Genomic DNA, 21,358 nt, shown 5'->3' on the forward strand with positions numbered 1-21,358 from the left:
TATCTGGGCCGCTCCATGCTGCCACAACCAAACTAAAGCCAAATGTTGATGTTAAGCTAAAAAGGGGTTAGTTGAGATTGCGGTTGAATTTAGTTTGGGCACGAGGCTTATTGCTTTTCACTTTTGCTTTTGCAACAATGTAAATATTGTTTATAAAATGTAACTTTTTACGTCAAGCTTACATGTCCCGCCAGTCTAGGTGGAAAAAATTTTTGGCCGTGGCCCAAAAACCTCGCCCATCATGGCCTATAGTCCTAGACGGTGAGTATTCTCGGACACCAGGGTTCACTTAGAATTCTCTAATCTGCTTTATCTCACTCTGAGCCCAAATATAATGTCATGCACAGTTGTCCCGCCCAGTCTGGAAAGATGATAATTTCTGCTTAACATTAAAGAGAGGAATGTTGAGTATATTGCAACCATATAATGAGCCGCGATATTTAGGGTGGATTTTCTATCTATACCCGGGAAAAAGAAAGTTATTAGTTGTTTCAGAGGCATGGACTTAACCGACCAGTGGCTACGTGAACAACAACGTGACAGCGAGGAGTCTAGCAATCATGTTGCACATTAATTATAGATTATAGTCCAGGGGCGGCCAACACGTCGATCGCGATCACCCGATCGACCACGTCTCGAGTAGTCGATCGCGTCTGATGCTGAATGAATTTAATAACATACCCGCTAAAATTGCCTTGAACCAGTTTCATGCAGCGCATGTTGTGTGTTTAAAAATCGGATGAAAACAATTTTGTAGCCTACATGTGCAAAATACGATCTATACATGCAGTATTTGAGTCTGGGCATGACCGTCGGAGCATATTATACGTAACAAGTGTAAATTTCGCTGTTGCCAGGGTTTAAATATGAACGTGCCGAATATGGTGTGTTTTGACTGACAAACAATCCCACAATAACTTCTAAAATGTGCAAAAGTTATTGTTTCACTCTATTTAATTCCCAACGGTAGCGGTAGCATCAGAATGGCTAATTTTTTCTATTTCCACGCGAGCAAAGAATCGGACTTGGAGGAAATTGTAAATTAGATACTGAAGTTTGAGCAGTCATATAACATTTATGGGTTTAGAATATTTATTTTTTGCTGTTTAGATTATACATGAATACTTGGCAAGGTGTTTATGTTTTGCTTTTCAACACATACGACTAAAAATAGGTAGACCTCATATCTCAATTGTATGATTTAAATCTCAAATAAATGATGAAATGGATGAATGGAACATAAAAAATACTAATTTTGTGACGATGAAGAATGCCGAGCTTATTGTCAGCGGTGGAATTTTTTGTATAAGTGTGTGCTGTTATCTACATATTCAGTACCAATTAGTTTTTGTTTATGACCCTATTATCGATCAGTGGTCGCGTCCTATTTTTAAGATTTTAGTCGATCGCGGTCGAAAGTAGATTGGCCACGCCCACCCTTATTATAGACTGACTTATCTCGGTCTAGGAATAATCCAGTTTGAGTGTGGAAATAGTTAAATCATTCCAGGAGCATGCATTAAATAGTAGTGGAATATTTTCCGTGATGTTATCAGAGATGCGATAGTCATTATTATACCACTTCATACTTGCTACCATTATTATTATTATTTTTCAAAGGTGCTTATAACTGCCATAGTTTTGTGCACCAAGACTGCTACCATGCTCACACAACCGATAACCCGGAAACAAATTCTACAGATCAGGAAACGATCTGTTAATTTGTCCCAGATGCTTGGGATATGGTCAGAAAATATCGGCATTGCAAGTTGAACATTTCGAATCCAATACCTCAAAAAGTGACCCAAATTTTCTTAAAAATAAATTTTGTAAAATGTGAATTGAATGAAAGTGAGAAAGCGACTCTAGTTTTCCCTCAGCGAGGTTTTGAAATCGTGGCGTGGCTTTACTTAATTAAGACAAAATAAATACTGCAAAATATTTAATTAAGCTGTTCTACTTCCCACGTATACAGCTACTTCAATACCAAATACAAAATGAGAATTTTTTTAGAATTCACTAGAAAATAGAATTGATAATTTTTAGGTTTTGTTAAAAAAAACAAGCGATTGGAGGAAATTTTACGGCGACTCAGTTTTAGGCCGCGGCATATAGAAAACACTGCTACCTTACCGAAGATGTAATAAATTAGGGGTACTGCCATTATTCCCTCTAAAGTGTGCGTGTGTGCGCGCGCACACAGCTTTCAGAGGCTGCGCACACGCATAGATTTACTGCGCACAGACGTATTTCGAGGTAATGTAACAATGTTCTCGGTTGGCAGGTTGAGAAAGTTTGTTGTTGGCCCACCAATTACTCGGTTAGAATGCCAAAATTTCTTCATTGGTTTTTGCACAAATATTAGTCATTTCCAAAAAAGTGCGCACACACCAAAATTTTAGAGGGAACATTGGGTACTGCCGAAGTATGGTGAACCAAGATGGCGGACAACGGAACGTAGTATGTGTATCAGGTTAGGGTTAGGTCATAATTTCAGGTACAAATACTGGAGTCACCTGGCTAGTGCCCGAACTCGTAATCGAATTGAAATAAGGAAAATTAGAATAAAATTTTGGCCTAATCTGGTACACATACTACGTTTGGTATTCGCCATCTTGGTTCACATACTTCGGGAGTACCAAATTAGGAAGGCAATGCTGAAGCGCCGTTTAAAATAATTCACGAATCCATGTCATGCTAAACCGGTCAATAAGCTGATTCGTATTGATCAGGAAATATTGTTTGTTTACAAAATATTGGTAAAGTTGCAATAATGTTTACGTTAAAAATAAACGTGCATTGTTGATAATAGACGCCACGATTTTTGCTGTGTTACAATGCTATAATTTCTGCCAAGTCACTCGTTGTCTTGACGACGAGCCGGATCAAAATTGTCATCCTTGCGCCAAGATGTCCTGAAAGAGATTAAAGTGGAGGGAAAACGGCACAGCGGATCTATAATTCACTAACAGTTTAAATTACTGCCGGTTTGGAAAATTCGTATAACACCAAACGAAAGGCGATGAATGTAATTGTCATACTTTACCTTCTATCTTTATAAGGCATGTTCACACATGTACTTAGTGCAATCGTTACACCCGTAGTATGTGTACCATAATTTATTCCGATTTTCCTTATTTCAGTTCTATTACGAGTTCGGGGAATGTCTGCGTTAGCCAAGTGGATATGACCCTGTCTATCGGTTTCAGTCTTTTTAAACAACTTGTAAAGTAGGCTAACAAAATCAATTTTCTCCATATTGCTACATTTCTGAAGCGCCGTGCAATCAGTAAGTAATTTATACAAAAAGCGCAATTTTTTTTTAAGGGGGGGGGGGGGGGATTCAACTTATTACATTTTGGGTGAGGCGGGTAGTCGTCAATATGAACCCGATATGAACGGCGATTTCAACATTCTTTATTCTAATAATAAGCCACCGCGACCAACCTTTAAAGAAAATTTAATTCCCCCCACACCTTAATTGACCAATCACAAATCACGAAACAAGGTTGCCGTGCCAAATTGTTTTCAAAATTTGCAATTGTGACATGTGAAGTCACGTGGTAGCATCCGGACTCGGCGGGAGGAAACGTTCTTAATTTGTCAGACGCTGAACAGACACGCTGTTATAAAATATGTAAAATCAACGTTAAATTTTTAAGTAAGCACGACACAGATACAGTGAATTTGAAGTATATTTTTCAGCATTCCTAACAGTGCAAAGGAAAGATTTATATGTCTGTTTTTCACAGTTTATATCAGGAAGATATTTCATTGCAGATACAAAACAGAATTTTCTACCAGTCATGCCTGTACGGTTCTCATGTCATTTATTTTTGTCTGAGAAAAGAGATTCCTTTTGGAAGCATTTCAGACAGTCAATATTATGAGATCTCTGATTGCAGTGTATGAGTGCTAGGGGATTAAAGCCTAAATAGAAAGTTGAAGGGCTAAAGCATGTAAAGACGTGAGTCAAGATAGTTGTTGGGCAAGTGTGTCATTTCTATCGGAATTAGCTCAATCATATTATACATATCAGTTCACGGTGACTCGTGAATCCACCTGGATCGCGTCTTGGGATTTAGACTTATAGCCAACACCGGACAGGAGTAGGGCTAAATAGATGAGTTTGTCGACTTACAACACAACTGAAGGATTAAGGTAGCTGTTAATCTAAATAGCTCCCAGTGGGGTGACCGTACATTTGAACCCATGTGTATATCCGCGGGTTCGATCTATATGCGGGTGCTAAAACCCATGGGTTAGGGTTAGTATGGGTTCAAATATCCGTGAAACAAAAATAAATTTCATAGGGCAAATAGTATACAGGTGCAATTGTCGTGGGTTCAAGTGTAATCGAACCATAAGCTGGGATTAATGTTATTGACCAAATGTATGTGCGACTCTAGTTCAATGAATGAAAAGCTTGCGAAGTCTGGGATTATTTTCCGTATCCAGCCTGCTGAGAATTTTGTTCCTTGGGAGGGAGCTTTGTCTAGTTGCAAGTGTTGCAAAGTGTTGCTTTTTCCCTCTGACCTACGCATACAGACCCGAGGTAATCATTTGTTGGGCGATTTCTGAAAGTTGCAAATCACTTGATACTTGCCAAGAGCTTTATTAGGTGAAAAAGGGTGAAATATCTTATGAAAATATAGATATATGCAATTGGATAATAATCAAGTGTTGAGAGACGTTATGACTAGCAAAGGCACCCTACCCAAATTCAGCATTTCGTATCTTAACTTGAGGGAACTATATTTCCGTGCGCTGTTTTTTCGCTTTTCACTTGAACAAAGCAAGTGAAGCAAGCAGTTATCGATTGGTAAGAAGCCCTGTAAATTAAAACGACTGGAATATTTCCGGTTTTGTAGCCAATCAATTTATCACACGCTGGATAAGGTGAGCGTGAAATTGAACTTGCAATTTCTTATCTACGACGCTTTAGGGCAGGGAAGGGGGGTGGGCAACATACGGCCCACTGACTGTATCCGACCACACTCTGTAATGTGGTCCGACGCATCATTTCTGAAAGTTGCCGATCGCTCTACTCTCACCGCACTGTCAGTGCGAGCTGGTGAAATAAACAATTGCCTCAGTGAACAAACAAATGCGTTAGCACACTTGTTAAACAAACAATATAAGGTCAAAGTGCAGAGCGTTGTGAACATTTATGTAATAATCCGGCCCACCGAGAACTTCATTTTTCTACATCTGGCCCGCCGACCAGAGATGTTGCCCGGCCTGCTTTAGGCCAACGTTCGAATTCTGGATGCTTGTGGTGGGAATGGAATTTCACCGATATGGGTGGCATGGAAAAACTTTCGACATGCCGGTGCGACATATCGATGATAAATTAATTAATTTGGATTTGGACGTTTCGAATTTCTAATAAATAAAGCACAACCGGTGTTAGCAAAACGATGTAATTTGCTGACGTTTCGAATTTCTATACAGAAAAACTTACAGAAAAGACACAGTTGATATATATAGGGCGGAAAAAAAATTATCATGGCGTAAACTCTAATCTAAAAGGAGGAGGATAAAATAAAATTAGAATTTACGCCATGATATTTTTTTTATATTTTTTTCTTTTTCTTGCTCTATATATATCCACTTGTGTCCTTTCCATATCCTGCCCTGATTAAGTTTTTCTGCATAGAAATTCGAAACGTCGCCAAATTACATCGTTTTGCTAACATCGGTTGTGCTTTATTTATTATCAACAAGAGTTTACCTGGTGGCAATCATGCATTGTTTTGAATTTCTATTCAAAAAAACTTTATCAGGGCATGATATGGAAAGCATACTATCGTAAATATATATGGGAAAGAAAGGAAAAATTATCACAGGATGAAATCTGAAAACGCGCAAATATGATAAAAGATCCATTTGCGACTTCAACATAGTTATGTTCAACCGCACTTAAATTAATAAACCCGTAGGTTTACGGTAGCGACAATGATTCAACGTTTATTATCCGGGAAGCCGGAAAACCGGTTAAAGCGGTTGATAGATCAAACTGAAACGTCCAAACTTTCCGCTGAGACGAGAAGGAAGCCGCCGTTGATTAGCGTTCAGTCTCACCTGAAACACTGCTAAAAAAAACTTGAAATATAGAATTTAATAATAATCAAATCAGCTGCAACAAAGATGTCAACATTTTTTTGTAAATGCGATTTTGCAATGAGAAATAAATTCTTACGCTTCCGACACCATTTCACTCTATTCTTGAAAGATTTACTGAAATCCAGACGTTTCTGGCTTGCTATCAATAATCCTTTCACCAAATGTACAAATGACAATGCTACCAATATTCATATTACGGTAGTATTGTACTACGCTGATGGGCCGTCCGGAAATTTACAACCGACTACGGGTGGCTTGCATATACGGCTTCGAATACGGTGAAATCATCAGAAAGTTCGACTGTGCAACCCTGCTTATACACCCAGACTTCAACATTACCAAGGGAGCGATGCTCAAATATATGGACACGAAAATCAAAACGAAATAGTATGGACATGCACTCTGTCACAATAAACTACCGGCAAAGCAATCTTCACGAATAACGCGAACGCAGAACCGCCACAAGGTGAGCAATAATTGATGACGTCATCGAATACAAAAAAAAGAATTCCATGGAGCTCACAGAAATATTTGAAATAAATATTAGTAATAGACTTCTGGCGAAAAATACAATCTTCAACCACTGACAATTTCATAGCAACTGGTCCAGTGGTTAGTGAGAAAAGCGTAATAACAAAAATATCTATGTGTCCATTTTGTGCCCGATAATTGTCCTATATCTTAATGTTACGAAACAAATATAAATACAATCAAAACTGTGAATGAAAAATCTAACACAGCCGCAATAACGACAAAGATTAGTAAAACTTCTGATTATTTTTAATCGGAAAGCAGCTTCCCAGCTTGTCAATGCAAACGTTGAGTCTGCGTAACGGCTGAGTATGATTCACACTGTGCAAGTGTGAATATATGTACGTATGTATTTGCGCGCAAGCAAAGTCGGGTGTAGTTCAGAGTTGCAGAATATAGATCAGAATATATCAATATAAAATGGAATGTAGGAACAGACGGGCTTTGTGGATTCACGGAGGTCTTCTGCACCGTAGCTTTTCATTTTATGAGGGGGGGAGGGGGGGGGGGTCCCAAATGTAGGGGGTTGTAGATATTTTACTATTAGTAACTTACAAAGAAATGTGTTATGTATTTGGCTGACTATCAGCGCTGGCATATACGCCACTATATTATATATATTGGGATCCACTCAATTATATGACGAACCAGTTGCCGGTCCATGTCCGATATAGAAATATCAAACCAGTTATTAGTTGCAGATGCATGGACTTAATGGGTTGACTATTAAATTCGTCAGTTGTTTCAATCCATCATTTCAGAAGTGGAATAAATTTTCGGCTTAAAACTTGATCTCAAAATTGAGTAATACAGTAAAGTAACGAATATTTTTTGTAAGCATTCGTGTCTCTGTCGTCATAACGGCTATCTATATAGGTGTCATCAGCCTAATATTATTTTCGGGCGCATAGCCTGCTCCTGTCAAGTTCAAGTAATAAAAAATATAATTTTTATCCCAGGACTTGTCCAGTAGAAATGAGGATTCCTCGGTCATTCGTCGGTATCATGTCTCATTAAACATGGTAATTTCTAGTAATATAATTGATTTTAGTTGTTGTAACTCCCAATTTATACGGCACTACCATCAATAACAGTAATTTAGAGACTAGAATATTCCTAATCTGTATTAGAACCTTGGGTTCTCCGCGACTTCCCTGCCGCAGTAAAACTGTGTAATTATCATTTTCTCGTAAATATAGTACGATTTTTTTTTTTTTTTTGGAAAAACTAATCTTGACCTGAATAGAGCACCAGAGTTTGGCTACACGGAGTATTGAATTCCATCGTTATTTGCATCCATCATTTCAGGAGTAAAAATAAATTTTTCTCTTATATTAGTAAATCGATTTGTGCACAACACTACAGTTTGCGGTTGGCATTCTGGGTACATCAACAGATCTGCCATTACGGCTGCTTATATGTTAGCCTCCACGAAGCTACCAATTGGAATCTTAATTGGACATCTTACGCTGTAACACGCAAAATGAAGAGCGTTTGCGACGACTACCTCGGCCAGGGAAGGTAAGATCAGCGGGATATAAAACGATTAAATCGCGTGAAGCGACATTATTTAGTCGGCTTAGTAAAAATTATCTTCTATGCAATTATGCAATGGAAAAATGAATCAAAAATATCCAAAAATAACATTGTTTGGAAAAAAAATTGGAGTAAAATATAGCACAGATAAATGCAGCCAGCATCGGATGTCGGATAAAAAGCCCCGACTGGGTTGAATATTTTCTACGGAGCCCTGCAAATTTGACAAAAATATTGATATAGCAGTACCTTATAAGTTCCAAAAGATAATGCCATATTTCGATTACTTCATTGTTGCCACATTACGACGCTACCGTTGTCAAATGCCTTTATTGCTTCTTTTGACAGTTACAAAATTAGCAAAGTCAATATCTTAATAAGTAAACAAATAGCTCGCGAAGTTCCCAGGTTTCTCACACTTTGAGCCCTGGGGCTTCGTATGGTGCACTTTGAGAACCTATTATTTGGATGACTTGAGAGTTTGATAAATAGTGACTTGAGAGTCCTACATGGTCAGATCTACTATATAGTTTAGACCAGTGGTTCTCAACCTTTTTTCTTTCGTGGCCCACTTTCGTTTTATAAAAATTCTGTGGCGCGCTAACTTTCTCATGCATGGAAAAAACTACAAGAAAAACAAGCAAAAATAAATACTTTCACTTTAAGAATTAGAATGAAAAGCAGCAGCATCATTCATTGCTACTACAATAAAAATTTGACTATAATGACACAAATGAAACTGAAATTTTCAATAACCATAGTAATTTTGAATAAGCTTGTGGCCCACTTGAAAATGTCTATATGGCCCATTGGTTGAGAACCAGTGGTTTAGATAGATAGTGTATATAGTTACCAGCCGTTGACCCAGCGATTACAGGGTGCTTCTGCGTTCTCGACCAACCTATATATTACGCAATTCTTGGCTATTAGAATAGGATTTAAATATTTTTCCCGGAAAAGAGGAAAGTCAATGAGACGGCTTAATCATATGGCGAACCACGGTCTCTCTTCCTGTTACACGTCGGGTATAGGATAAGTTAGACAGTTACTTGTTTTGAGTGCATGGACTTGATGGAGAGGAAGCCGTAACCGACCAGCAGTTATGTGAACCACCCTACGACGAGGAGTCCAGCAATCCTCTCGCAAATAATTATAAATTCGAAAAAAGGGCGCGTCTTAAAAAGTTTGTGAATCATCGCTCTAACTACTGAGTCACCCACTCGGCCTATTTAAAATCTATAATTTTACTTTTTTTTTTCAGTTCCTTCCAAATCTTCTTGACATTGGTCCGTTATCCACTCGGGATCGCGCTCTTTCTCTTACCCTGGTCAATGAAGTTCGGAGGAATCATAGCTGGCCCGATACTCATTGCTGTGTTCGTCATCATCAATGCATACAGGGGGCATGTGCTGACGAAGATTGCGGAAGATTTGACGTAAGTACTAAGTCAGTGATTCCTAACCGGGGTCCCGTGGCCCACCAAGGGGGCCACAGAGCATTTGGAGGGGCCACAATACTGGAGGCAAGACAGATTTTAATTCTCCATTTCCCCGTTGTCCCTAGTTTCATTGTTAGATAAGGTTATTTATTTCACAGGGTGTTTTCATTTTCTTGAGCAAGAATTGTTTGAACATAATGGGATTTGAAATCTACCAATCATAATAACGCTATAAATATCACTGGAATGATAAACAGTACTACGTGATATCGTGCGTTTTGTGCATCTGCTTGCCACCAGTCTACTTATAGTTGAACTCCGATTAAACGGGTTAGATAATTATGAAAATGGTGGTATATCCACTATACTGGAAATTCAGCAAACGGGTTTCAAAACGTCCCATTCCTATACGACGCCTATCGCCCAGAACAAGGCCTGTGGAAGCGGCCACAGATTTTTTTTTCTTAAAAACCTTCGATGGAAATTTACATGAGCTGTTTTCCATACTTATATTGCTTACACATCACCACTAGACGGATTAGGAGCGATGCAAAAATTCAGGTCGGTCAAACCGATACCTGAGCGGCACAGAATGAATTTGGGTTCGCATGTGCAAGGGGCCAGCCAGGAAGCCCGCTTTTATGGTCAAAGACATTTTCGGTAAAACTTGAATATCGATACTAAAATTTATGAGTAGGTGTAGATAGTATGAATAACTGGTTCAATTCTTCAAGCTTCTAAATTTCAATGATGTTTTGAATCACCACCAGTCATGCCGCCAAGATCGGTATTATCCCTCTGCTCTCCATGCCATGTTTCTTTGCGCGTTTATATCGCTCAGGACTAAATCATTTATGGAATCAATGACCATCGAATCATAAACACTACACAGAGCGTTATCCTAACATTTACTTACCATTCAGGTTGAAAGGTATCGCAGCCCCTTCTGGCATCAGCGACTGGTGGGTTCTAGAGAACTCAATGGGAGGAATAAGGCGAACCTCAGTCAATTGCTACCTCGTCATATTCTCTACGATTCAATGGTTTTCCCTGCTCGGCCACGCAAGCACGTTCCTGGCTTTCGCGGGTCTCAGTTTTCGCCAGGTATGTATTTTCTTTCTGCAGCATCAGAGCTAGAATGATTTCAATTATTTGACTAAAAGCTTTAGATATAACTAATCAATACTGTAAAGTGCTTTTCTACGAGAAGCAGTGGTTCCGGCGCTCCAGAAGTGTGTGTACCAAAATGGAGGTAACAAATTTTGTTCGCCTACTTTACATCAAGTTTTGTAACGGGACTGAAACCTATAGACAGGGGGAATATTCACTTGGCTAACACAGACAGTCCTCGAACTCGTAATAAAACTAAAATAAGAAAAATCGGAACAAAGTTATAGCCTAACCCTAACCTGGTACACATACAACGGGAGTACCATGGTTGATATCAAAATCGCGATATCGATATGTGATATCAAATGGAGGGAATTTTCCACGGGTCAAATTTACGGAGGAAAGAATTTTCTGGATGGATTGTTTGTGAAAAGAAACATTACCTTCTGGTTAACCCACCTTACCTCTTTCCTTAGTAAATATTAAATCTACCCGACCCTGTTACTATATTAACATGTGACGTTATCTCAGTAACCAATTTCAAACATCATTTGTCATATTTAATTTTTTTTTCTTTACGTAATTGATTGTGTTTATGTGAGTGTGCGTGTTTCAAATAATTTAATATTTCTGGGTGAGCGAACACGGACCACTTCTTTTATCAAAACCTTTCCATCTAAAAACTGTACGTATTAAACCTTACTTTTGTTCGTTTTCCTGATCCTGTAATCAGTTTTAGTTAGTTTGTTTTCATCAATTATTTTATTGCCTATTGCTGATTATGGAGTCGAAATAATCTTACACTTTCCAGGTGTTCCAGACATCGGCAGGTGTTGACGGCGATCGAGTTGCCATAGGGATTTGTATCGTAGCGGTGGTTATCGCCCACGCGTTCACTCAGTGGCTGCGAAACAATATCCATGGTTCGTGTGAGGATTGCATCTGCCCTTGCATTTGCTCGGCCTTCCTACTCATTCTACTTCCCGCACTGTTTGCTGTGTTTCTTGGTTTGCCAACGATTGTATCTTTCACTTCTCGACTGGTGAGTATCTCTATTCATTATTGGACACAAAATGGACCTATGGATCATTTTGCTATTATCAAAATCAAAAATTGTGCTCCTTGTGGCGGTTCAATATTGTACACGAAATGAAACTTTTGGGTTATTGGCTATTATTCGTTTTTTGTGTGCGATGTCATCATCCAAATTGAAAATTGCGCTACTTGTGGCGGTTCCGCTTTTGCGTAAGTTCAAAAATCTGCTGCTCAGCTGCGATACGGCACCGATAGGCTACTGTAACAGATTGTATATCAGTATCATTTTGTATCCATATATTTGAGCATCGCTCCCTTGTTTTATATGGTTGATGTCAACCATGGCTGTCGAAGATAATATCTTCAAAGCAAGACCAGCGCACTCAGATATAAAAGAAATCCCGAAATGCGGAAACTATTTAAAGTTACGATGGTGCATTACACGTAATTACCACAAGCAGCACAAATCTAATAAAAAAGGATATTTCAAACATCAGAATTAAAATCAAATTAATGGCTCGGAGGGTCGAGTGTAAATTCTCGCAACACCATTACCCTTTCTCCTAGTGTCGTGGCATGTTGATGCCGTAGATGACAAACATGGTCTTCATAAGCTTCGGTTCATTTCTTTTCTCTGAGTCCACTGGCATTGTTTATGCCTATTGCCCTGCACATCCAGTCTAACGCCACAACTGCCCTGATCAAATTGTTCAATGTTTCAGGCCTCAAGCAACGACGCTCTTCAACAGACTACCGATGCAAAATGGGACAAGATATTCTTACTATTTGCTGGAGTTATTTTCACAACAGGGGCTACTCCTGATGACGTAAGTATGATATGACGCCATATTCGATAATTTCACAATATGACGTTATTGTCTCCACCGAAGCCTAGAGCCATAACAAACTTCACAAACAACTCCGAAAAGTATTTGTTACATCGGCACTGAGACTTATTTTCAAAATTTAGTATAATCTACGCGTCGATAAATTTGAAACACTCCGCAATCAGCTCATAACATTATTTCAACTCCAAAAACTGATTTTATATCGCCAATGCGCCTAATAAAAATTGAATGACAGGTTGTGCGATGATAATACGCACGTATAACGATGCAAAAAAGATTCTTATAATTCAAATCATATTCCTTATTGTCTTGTTGACGCTTGGTTGGGAATTCTGTATCATGAAATTTGTGTAACGTTTCCCCGACCCATTTTTAAAGCCGCCCGAATTAAAAAAAAAAAAAATTTGGTGAAATCTCGCGACCCAGGAATATGCCAAATACAAAACAATCAATTCTACATAGCAATCATTTCACCAGAATTTACTTCAAAGTTGCCCTAAAGAGAATGCTGTTTTTGTAACAATGGCGTGGCTTTACTTAAGCAAAGCAAGATGGATCCTGTATTGATTTTTCCCACATATAAAATTACTATTGAGAAACACTTCAATATTAAATATCAAATAAACAATGAATTTTTCTATAATATGAAATCACCAACTTCATGTTTTTGTTGAAAAACAAGCTGTGAGAAGAATTTCAGGCGATCAAACTTTTGGTTGCGACTAGGGCATTTACGATTATCTGATGATTTCATAGTCGAATCTCGAATACTTGGAAGATATGTAGTTGTATTGACTTTATTATTGTTATCTTTATTATCCTCCAGACACATAAATTAGTGAAAACACGTAACCTAGCCTTCAGACAGTTCGCCGATTGCTCATACACAGTAGGAAACATGTTTCAATCGGAATGAAAAAGTAATATATATGCTAGAATTGCATTTTAAATATATTCACACGATTCAAAAAACTGAGGGATCCATCTCGACATGTGAGCGGGGGACAAAAAAAGATGGCGACGATTTAAAATTCTCGTCTGAATCGATTCGGAATATCCAGCCTTAGTTGTGATCCGCCCATTCGGAAACATTGCTTTATATTTAACCTTTGTAAGCCGTCGTCAACTTTTGCTTTGCACTTTCTTCCATTTTTCACAATTTAATACTATTTCAGGTAACAGCGTCTTATGAGAATCTCAGAGATCGCAAGAAGTTTCCGATCATATTGATAGTGGCTGCGGTTGTAACGATTGTGGTCGGTATCGGAGTGTCTGTCTCAGTCTTTCTGGGTCTCGGACTCAAAACCTGCGGAAGCATCACTTTCAATTTGCCTCTAAACGGAGGGTGAGTAAAATGCTATGAATATTTTTAATACAAGTTTTAGAAATGTTCCGAGCCCTCAAGTAAAAATGGAAATACTGATAGACAAATTACAAGTTTGCTCAAAGCAAGGTATCAGGTCCTCTGTCTGATATGTGAACGGCTGTTGATGAGTATTAAACAATTGCAATCGCCACTCTTGCAGTGAGCGCTATATAAATATATATATATGTGTGGGTACATACAAGTTTGCCTAAAGTTAGGCTCCGGAACCAAACTATAAAGAAAAAGAGTAGGCTACTCTTTCATACTACAGCTTTTATACTACTTACGGTAATTCTAAACAAGCCTCGTCAAGATCACCCACGGATACATATATTTTGTAAGAACCATATTCTTCCCGATCCGTGATGCCTATTGCCTACCCAATCAAATCCTTAATGAGGTAGCGCTGTGGGCATGGTACTCAATATCTTCAATCTGTTAGACAGGGGTGGGCAAGGTTTTTGGATCTGGGGCCAAAAATTTTGCCCACCTAGACTGGCGGGCCGTGTGAGTGTGACGTAAAAAGTTATGAATATATATAAATATTTTAGGAATGATATTTACAGTGTTACAAAAGCAAAAGTGGAAAGCAATAAGCTCTGTGCCAAAACTGAATTTAATCGCAATCTCAACAATTTTCTTGAGTCAATTTTCAGATGAAACATCAAAATTTGGTTTTGGTTTAGTTGTGGCAGCATCAGACGAGCCAGATTGAATTACCCCACGGGTAGAATATGGCCCGCGGGTCGTAGTTTGTCCATGTCAGTGTCAGCAGTTTAATCAAACAAACAATTTTCATTTCAGAACTTACTCCATTGTGCGGATAGCATCTGGGACACTGGCATTAGTGTTCGTATCTTTCCGGCACCAGATCGACCCTGCATTATCTGAACGCTTATCTGGGGCTGAGATTTTATGCGATGTCGCATTTAAGATGATTTTTCTTGGAGTTGCAGGTACGTTGTCGTCACTTTTGCTTATTGGACACGTTTAGTGGCCATAACGATCGTTTCAAAATTTTGTTGTTATTGTTATTTTCTTTCGTCATTATCATTAAAAAATCGCTTTTCTCTTCGAATACTGGACCAATTGCTTTGAAATTTTCAGTGGTTAAAGATAAAATTTTTCTCCAGAAGGCTATTACTTTTTTTCGCTATGACGTCATCAAAATTACTGCCATTGGGTGGCGCTACGTGTCCATATATTTGAGCATAGCTCTCTTGTTTATTTGCTTAACTTAGTTATGGACCGCTTCTATATATTCACTTCGACAAGGTTATGTGCGCAGTCAATGATGTGTGAGAAGATACTATTATTCCGGATGTGTGAGATCCTTCTGGTTCGGCCGTTATCACATCTTGGGAACGTGGTGGGGTTTGAACGCGAAAACTTTATTGTGTAGCGCCAAGATAGCACTAAGCCTTCGCGGCGATTAAGCGTCGTCTGATATAGTTTTATATGTAGCGCCAAGATAGCATGACCCAAACTCTTCTGCATGAGCTTAATTTATCAAACGTATCACAGGGTCGCCGCAAACGAAGATTAAATTCACAAATAATGATATTCAATGAATTCTTCATGTCATGAATAGTTTAAAACGATTCTAGGAAATTTCGCCGTAGGAAATCTCGATTTTCCATGCGGGGAACTTTCCTATGCGGCGAACTTTCCTGTGGCGAGATTTCCTACGGCCAAATTTCCTGCCGCGAATTTTCCGGACACGGTTTGTAACACATACCCGTGTGAGGCTATGCTGGTATTGTTAGCATTGCAGCATAAATATATCAGCTCCGACTCTCATATTTACCACCTCAATGTATAGAAAAAAATTGGATAGGTAGTGCCCAACCGGGGTGATTCCCCTTCTCCCACGACATAGCAGCTATCTTCGTGCCTAGTAGCCGCTTGTAAAGAGCCGTGTTGTAACCATCCTACAATAATAATTTTTGCAGTGACCGTATGGAGGGATCACCGACAGCTTTCTTTTTACATTATAACATTTCAAATAAATTCATTTCAGGAGGACTGGCACTCGGGATTCCAAGCTACGCAGGCCTTGCGTGTTTGTTCGGATCTTTGACTTCATTCACGCTGACTTTCGTTTTTCCATTCTTGAGTGATCTCTTGCTACACGTAACTGGGGGAAGGGTGGCAGCAGACGATAATGAGGATTTGTTGCATGACGAGGAGGGAACAAGTCTAACTGGGTGAGTGTTACCAACTTTCCTTACTTGTAACACTTTGAACCTTCAACTAAACATTATAACCTTGCGTGTGGCAGAAGGCGGACAACTTGTCTACAAGAACAAGTCGTCACAGATTACTCGCCCATACAGCGTTAGACGAGTTATCCGACTTGATTGCCAAATTTACTGTTAATCTTTTTGAGGCAAAAAATCACTATTTTTCATTTAGAATAGGACTTACATATTTATCCCGGGTGATGTGGCATGATATTATCCCCATGCTCTCCAAATAAAAACCCGGAAGTCTCGCTGCTCAATTACCATATTTGGTTTCTTACAGCTTCCATATCTAAGAAAAATTGATCGTCTATTTATGTGGATAGAAAAGCCTACGAGACTGTTTATTCATATGGCGAACCACGGCCTCTCGTCTTGTTACCAGTTTATGTCCAAGTATGGGACCAGGTAGCAAGTTAACAGTTTTAGATGCATGGTCCGGAAGCCGTTACCTATAACCACCCTACGGCCTCATGAGATTCTAACCTGCTAACCCACACAAAGTAATCAGAAGTGCGATGGCGGGCGCATTTCTAACGCTTGGCATTATGCGCCACACCACTGAGCCGGTTTAGCATGTGAGGTTCTAAACTGGGGGTAAAAAACAAAAAGCGCCTAAAATATTACCAGTACTTTATCCTCGCCTAACGTATCAAATTTCATTTTAATTTCCAGAGAACCGTCCAGCAGGCACCAACACCAAGAACCACTGTCCGTGCTTCGAATAATCAGAGATGTTCTGTTCATTGCAATCGGTATCGCTGGACTAATAGCAGGGATGGCCTATACATCTGAATTCCTACGGACTGAGTTACAGCAGAGTGCACTGGCAGACTGCGACCACGTGCCGTACAATGGAACCTCTATCTTCAGCACTGTTTGATTTCCGGTCTACTTGGACGTGATTTAGTAATAAGCGCAGTCGTCATTCTGATATCGATCGACCAGGGAGTGACATTTTACCGAAATAACAATTTTTAAAAATATTTCGAGTTAAGCTCACAAAAAGTGGTGCTATCGTAGTTATGATGAAGCAACATACATGCAATTATGATGCGATACCCATCCTCTCCACTACAATTTTGATATTTTCAATGATTTTCCATAATGTTGTTTTACATCAGGCGCGAGAAATTAATTTTTTGAGTGGGTCGGATAATATACCTGGTTACTGGCCCGGAGACTCAAAACTCAATATGTAAAACTATGAATAAAAAAGTTTATTTACAACAGATAGGCTAACGTTTATATAATAATAAGCATAATCGGGTCATTGTGACGTTATTTTCATCGATATTTTCAACAGAAGTTCATATCTATAAAAACTATAGTCGTAATTTCAGCGGACACAAGCGGGCCAGATGAAACACATCAGTCGTCCGGACGGCCCGCCCGCGGGCCGTAATTTTGCCACCCATGTTATGGTACACTTTTTTATTCTTTCGCATCTCAAAAGCCTCAGAGATTTTTTATACTATGATTAGCAGTCAAAAAATTTCAAGAAAATACCGTAATTCTGACGTCCATTCATCGATCGCAAGAGTCTTTCTCTCATCAGTAAACATGTATCACCATGTGCCAGTGTTGGGACAGCTCAACGTGACTCGGCTCATCTAAATAAAGTAACCCAGTGCTTGGCCCGACTTACCGCGCGATTCTGGGTTTGGAGACGTCAGTCCGGTATCCTGCAATGTACTATTCTAAATTGTATATATTTATAGTTATTTATTTAATTTCGTAGTATTTAATTTTCAAGTTATTTTATTTTGTTCGTATTGTCGGCATAAAAATATTCTTCGTACCATATCATGTCTGAGTGAAATAATTTATCTCTGCAATGTTTCAGCTTGTTAATATATATATGAATGACCAGTAGTTGGCAGCATATACGCTTCAATGCTTTTATATTTATTCCTAATTTTGGCGGAATTTTCTCTACTGAAATTTAAAATAATGGATCAAGAGTAAAGCTTAATAGAAGTATTTTGACTGAGCTCGGCATGTGAATCAAATTCCCAAATTATAATACATGTTGCGATACATTTCGATATCCAGCAACCTTTTTACTCGCTGTCCGCTGAAAATTTATTACCACCAACGGTAATCGTTATTGGACACATTAGTGGACAAAACAATCGTTTTGCATTATTTTTGAACACCTAGTGGAAAACTTTAAAAGTCGCTTTTCCCTTCGATTACTGGACCAATTTCTTCAAAATTTTCAATGGTTCAAGATGGATTTTTTTTTCTAGAAGGCTATTACTTTTATTTATTTTAAATATTCCTGTTAGCTCTGTGGGATTCGTTTTTTGTTTGCTATGACGTCACTGAACGTTAAGCGGACGCACATCAGCTGATATCGTGCTCGGCGTTCGCCGGTGGAAATAGTGCTTAGCGAAAGTGGGAAGTTTTTTATGCCAAACGGTGGACTGTGGTATGATTTTCAGAAATTGGCGAAATGCTCTACGTGTCCATATATTTTAGCACAGTTCTTTGTTTTCATTATAAGTAGGACATTTGTAATAATTCTGGGAGAGAAAAGTCAATAAGATGGCGATTCAAGCATTCTTAATCCTCAGTTGGCAAAGTAGGTTGGGCATTGAAAATAACAAATCAGTTAAATGTCCCGACATGGACGGTTTGATAAATTCTTGTTGTTAGAAATCTCTCGGACCAATCAATTTCAAATCCAAATACTTAACTACTTAATTTTTTTTTCAATTTCGGAGATCCATGGGACCCTAAATTTTACCAAAAGTTTTGCTGCTTTATTTCAATTAAAGGTTTGCTTGTTCGTCGATCTTTTCAGCAAACTCGGTGCTCTCACGCCTTATCGTACCGGGGCATGATCTTTATGTCCATAAATTTAAACATTGCTCTGTTGTTGATAATCTTTAATTTTTAACTTTTTGTTAACCTGCATATATTGTTGTATATTATTGAGATATGTAATAAACGGTGCTTCTTGTCATCATTTCACATGTTTGTGAACAACGACCTAGGATGGAGAGTTGGTGAAAAGTTATACAGGCACGATAAAACTTCGACTTAACTTGTCATTCAATCAATATTTCTGCTTTCTCAAATTAAATGTAGGATAGGATTTACATATTTATCCCGGAGGCGAGGAAATAATATAGGATTTTATAGGATAATTTGTTTAATTTTAGGTCCATATATTTAGATTAATCCATTTTTAGTGTATGCATTATTCTTTCGTTATCCAAAGCTTGTTCAAAAATGATTTTGATGGTTGTACATAGAAGTTCATGATTTTTTGTATTAAATACAGTAACTTGCAATAATAGTGGAATGCAAATATTAATATGTAATTATATTTGAAATTAAAGAAAATAATAAAACTTAATCCAACTGTTTAATTGCATCACAATATTTGTCACAAACTGAAACTATCTTGAAAATATCTTTCGAGTATACATTATCAAAAACTGTTTGCGGCCCTTTTTACAATTTCCAAAATGCAATATGGCTCTCGAAAACCCATAAGTTTGACACCGCTGATCTAGACGACTGCTTTGGGAAATAATATCACTTCAATTAAATTGAAAATTCAATTAAATAATATCTAGACACTGCTTTGGGAAATAATATCACTTCAATTAAATTGAAAATTAAATTAAATAATATCTAGACACTGCTTTGGGAAATAATATCACTTCAATTAAATTGAAAAAAATCTCGCTATATTAAATACAAAATCGTTGCTATCATAAAGGTAAACCAATTCAGCCACTCGAAATATACTGGTCTTCACAAAGCATTGGAGGCAAAATTGAGAGATCATGAGCTATAAACTTTTGTTCTTTTCTTTGTCTTGAACTTTTCATACTCCACAACCGTTACTAAATTTTTTTTTAATTACAATGTGATGGTCATACATATCTTTAACTTGTATTTTCTGTCATGATGTAATATCTCAATGTGTCAAACTTTTAATTAGTGTGCATATTTTGCTTCCAGATGACATAAATGTATTGTCTTGTTTATTACCTCAGCTTGGAGTATTGACAAAGAAAAGGGTGCAAGGAAATTACGTAAAAATCTTTTTAAAGTTTTTGTTATAATCGGAATTCACAATTAATAGGAATTATAAACAGCCAACAATCAATGAGAATTATATGCAAAATTCTTCAGAATAAATTTGTCTTCTAAAGTCGGAGGAAGGTAAAACATATATATAGATAGTTTCCATTCACACAAGTTTTTCAAGGAGACTTGCTCGAGCCAAAATAAATGAGCATCATCAGGTGATCGGTAAGGTTGCAAGTTGAATTCAGCCCTGCAACCTCCTGCATAGAAGATAATATTAATTAGTGGGCTATGAGTTAATTCCTAAATTTAGACATAAACCTATCTACGAGGGATTATGTACCAGCAATTTGACCTATGATAAACTGAATATGTAATATGTCTAATAAATTCACCTACTGAAGCAAGTTCGATTGGTGCAAACTTTGTGTTATGCAATTGTATCACAGCAACGTTAAAAGAAGTAAAAACAGTTTTGCTGTTTTTATGACACCCTCTTTAAATGAAATTTCAATGTTTTAGGGCAAACATTAAAATTACTAACTTTGAACTTTGTCATTATCTGCAAAATGTTCCACACAAATCTTTACGCTATCGCATTTGTAATCTTCTCTGATAACAAACCCTTTACTCTTTACAGCTTGTCTGCCATTCCAGCTTTCCAAGTGAGCTTCTTAGATATAGAGATTATTTTCTTTCGTTACAGGCGCAAAAAGGCAGGTACTACACGTAAAGAAGACCCGAGTAGCAAAAGCGAACGGAAAACGGTCGCGAAAGTCGACGAGAACTATGTGCATTGGAGCGTATCATGTTTAATGTCATTATAAGTATAAGTATTTAAGTTTATTTCGACTCCATAATCAGCATAACAATAAAATGATTGGTAAAAGAAATAAACAAAAACTGATTATGAAATCAGGAGAGCAAACAAAACCTTAGATAAAGTTTGAAACGCACAGAATTTATACAAGATGGAAGGTTTTGCCAAGAAGAAGTGGTACGTGTTCACTCACCTAAAATAATGGAAATATTTCACACACGCTCACACACACACAACCATACAGAAGTTCTAAAT

The 21,358-nt window shown here is 38.0% G+C and overlaps 1 protein-coding gene across 1 annotated transcript; it reads left to right on the plus strand.

Annotated features, from left to right (window-relative positions):
- The first annotated feature begins 7,943 nt into the window (after positions 1-7,943).
- On the plus strand, positions 7,944-19,613 carry LOC120329595 (neutral amino acid uniporter 4-like). The gene is made up of 9 exons (XM_039396255.2): positions 7,944-8,178; positions 9,455-9,628; positions 10,555-10,735; positions 11,553-11,783; positions 12,499-12,603; positions 13,800-13,969; positions 14,795-14,946; positions 16,011-16,197; positions 16,909-19,613. Exons 1-9 carry the CDS (start codon positions 8,141-8,143, stop codon positions 17,114-17,116), a joined length of 1,446 nt encoding a protein of 481 aa, XP_039252189.2. The 5' UTR covers positions 7,944-8,140; the 3' UTR covers positions 17,117-19,613.
- Positions 19,614-21,358: the final 1,745 nt, after the last annotated feature.

Source organism: Styela clava, chromosome 12, assembly GCF_964204865.1.
Source record: "Styela clava chromosome 12, kaStyClav1.hap1.2, whole genome shotgun sequence".
Classification (NCBI taxonomy): domain Eukaryota; kingdom Metazoa; phylum Chordata; class Ascidiacea; order Stolidobranchia; family Styelidae; genus Styela; species Styela clava.

What these genes read in the sequence shown, in the direction of transcription:
- LOC120329595 (XM_039396255.2), top strand. Translation starts at nt 8,141, where the DNA reads ATGAAGAGCGTTTGCGACGACTACCTCGGCCAGGGAAG. An exon ending in GATTTTTCTTGGAGTTGCAG is followed by an intron (nt 14,947 to 16,010) that starts GTACGTTGTCGT and finishes AATTCATTTCAG; the next exon opens with GAGGACTGGCACTCGGGATT. An exon ending in GAGGGAACAAGTCTAACTGG is followed by an intron (nt 16,198 to 16,908) that starts GTGAGTGTTACC and finishes TTTAATTTCCAG; the next exon opens with AGAACCGTCCAGCAGGCACC.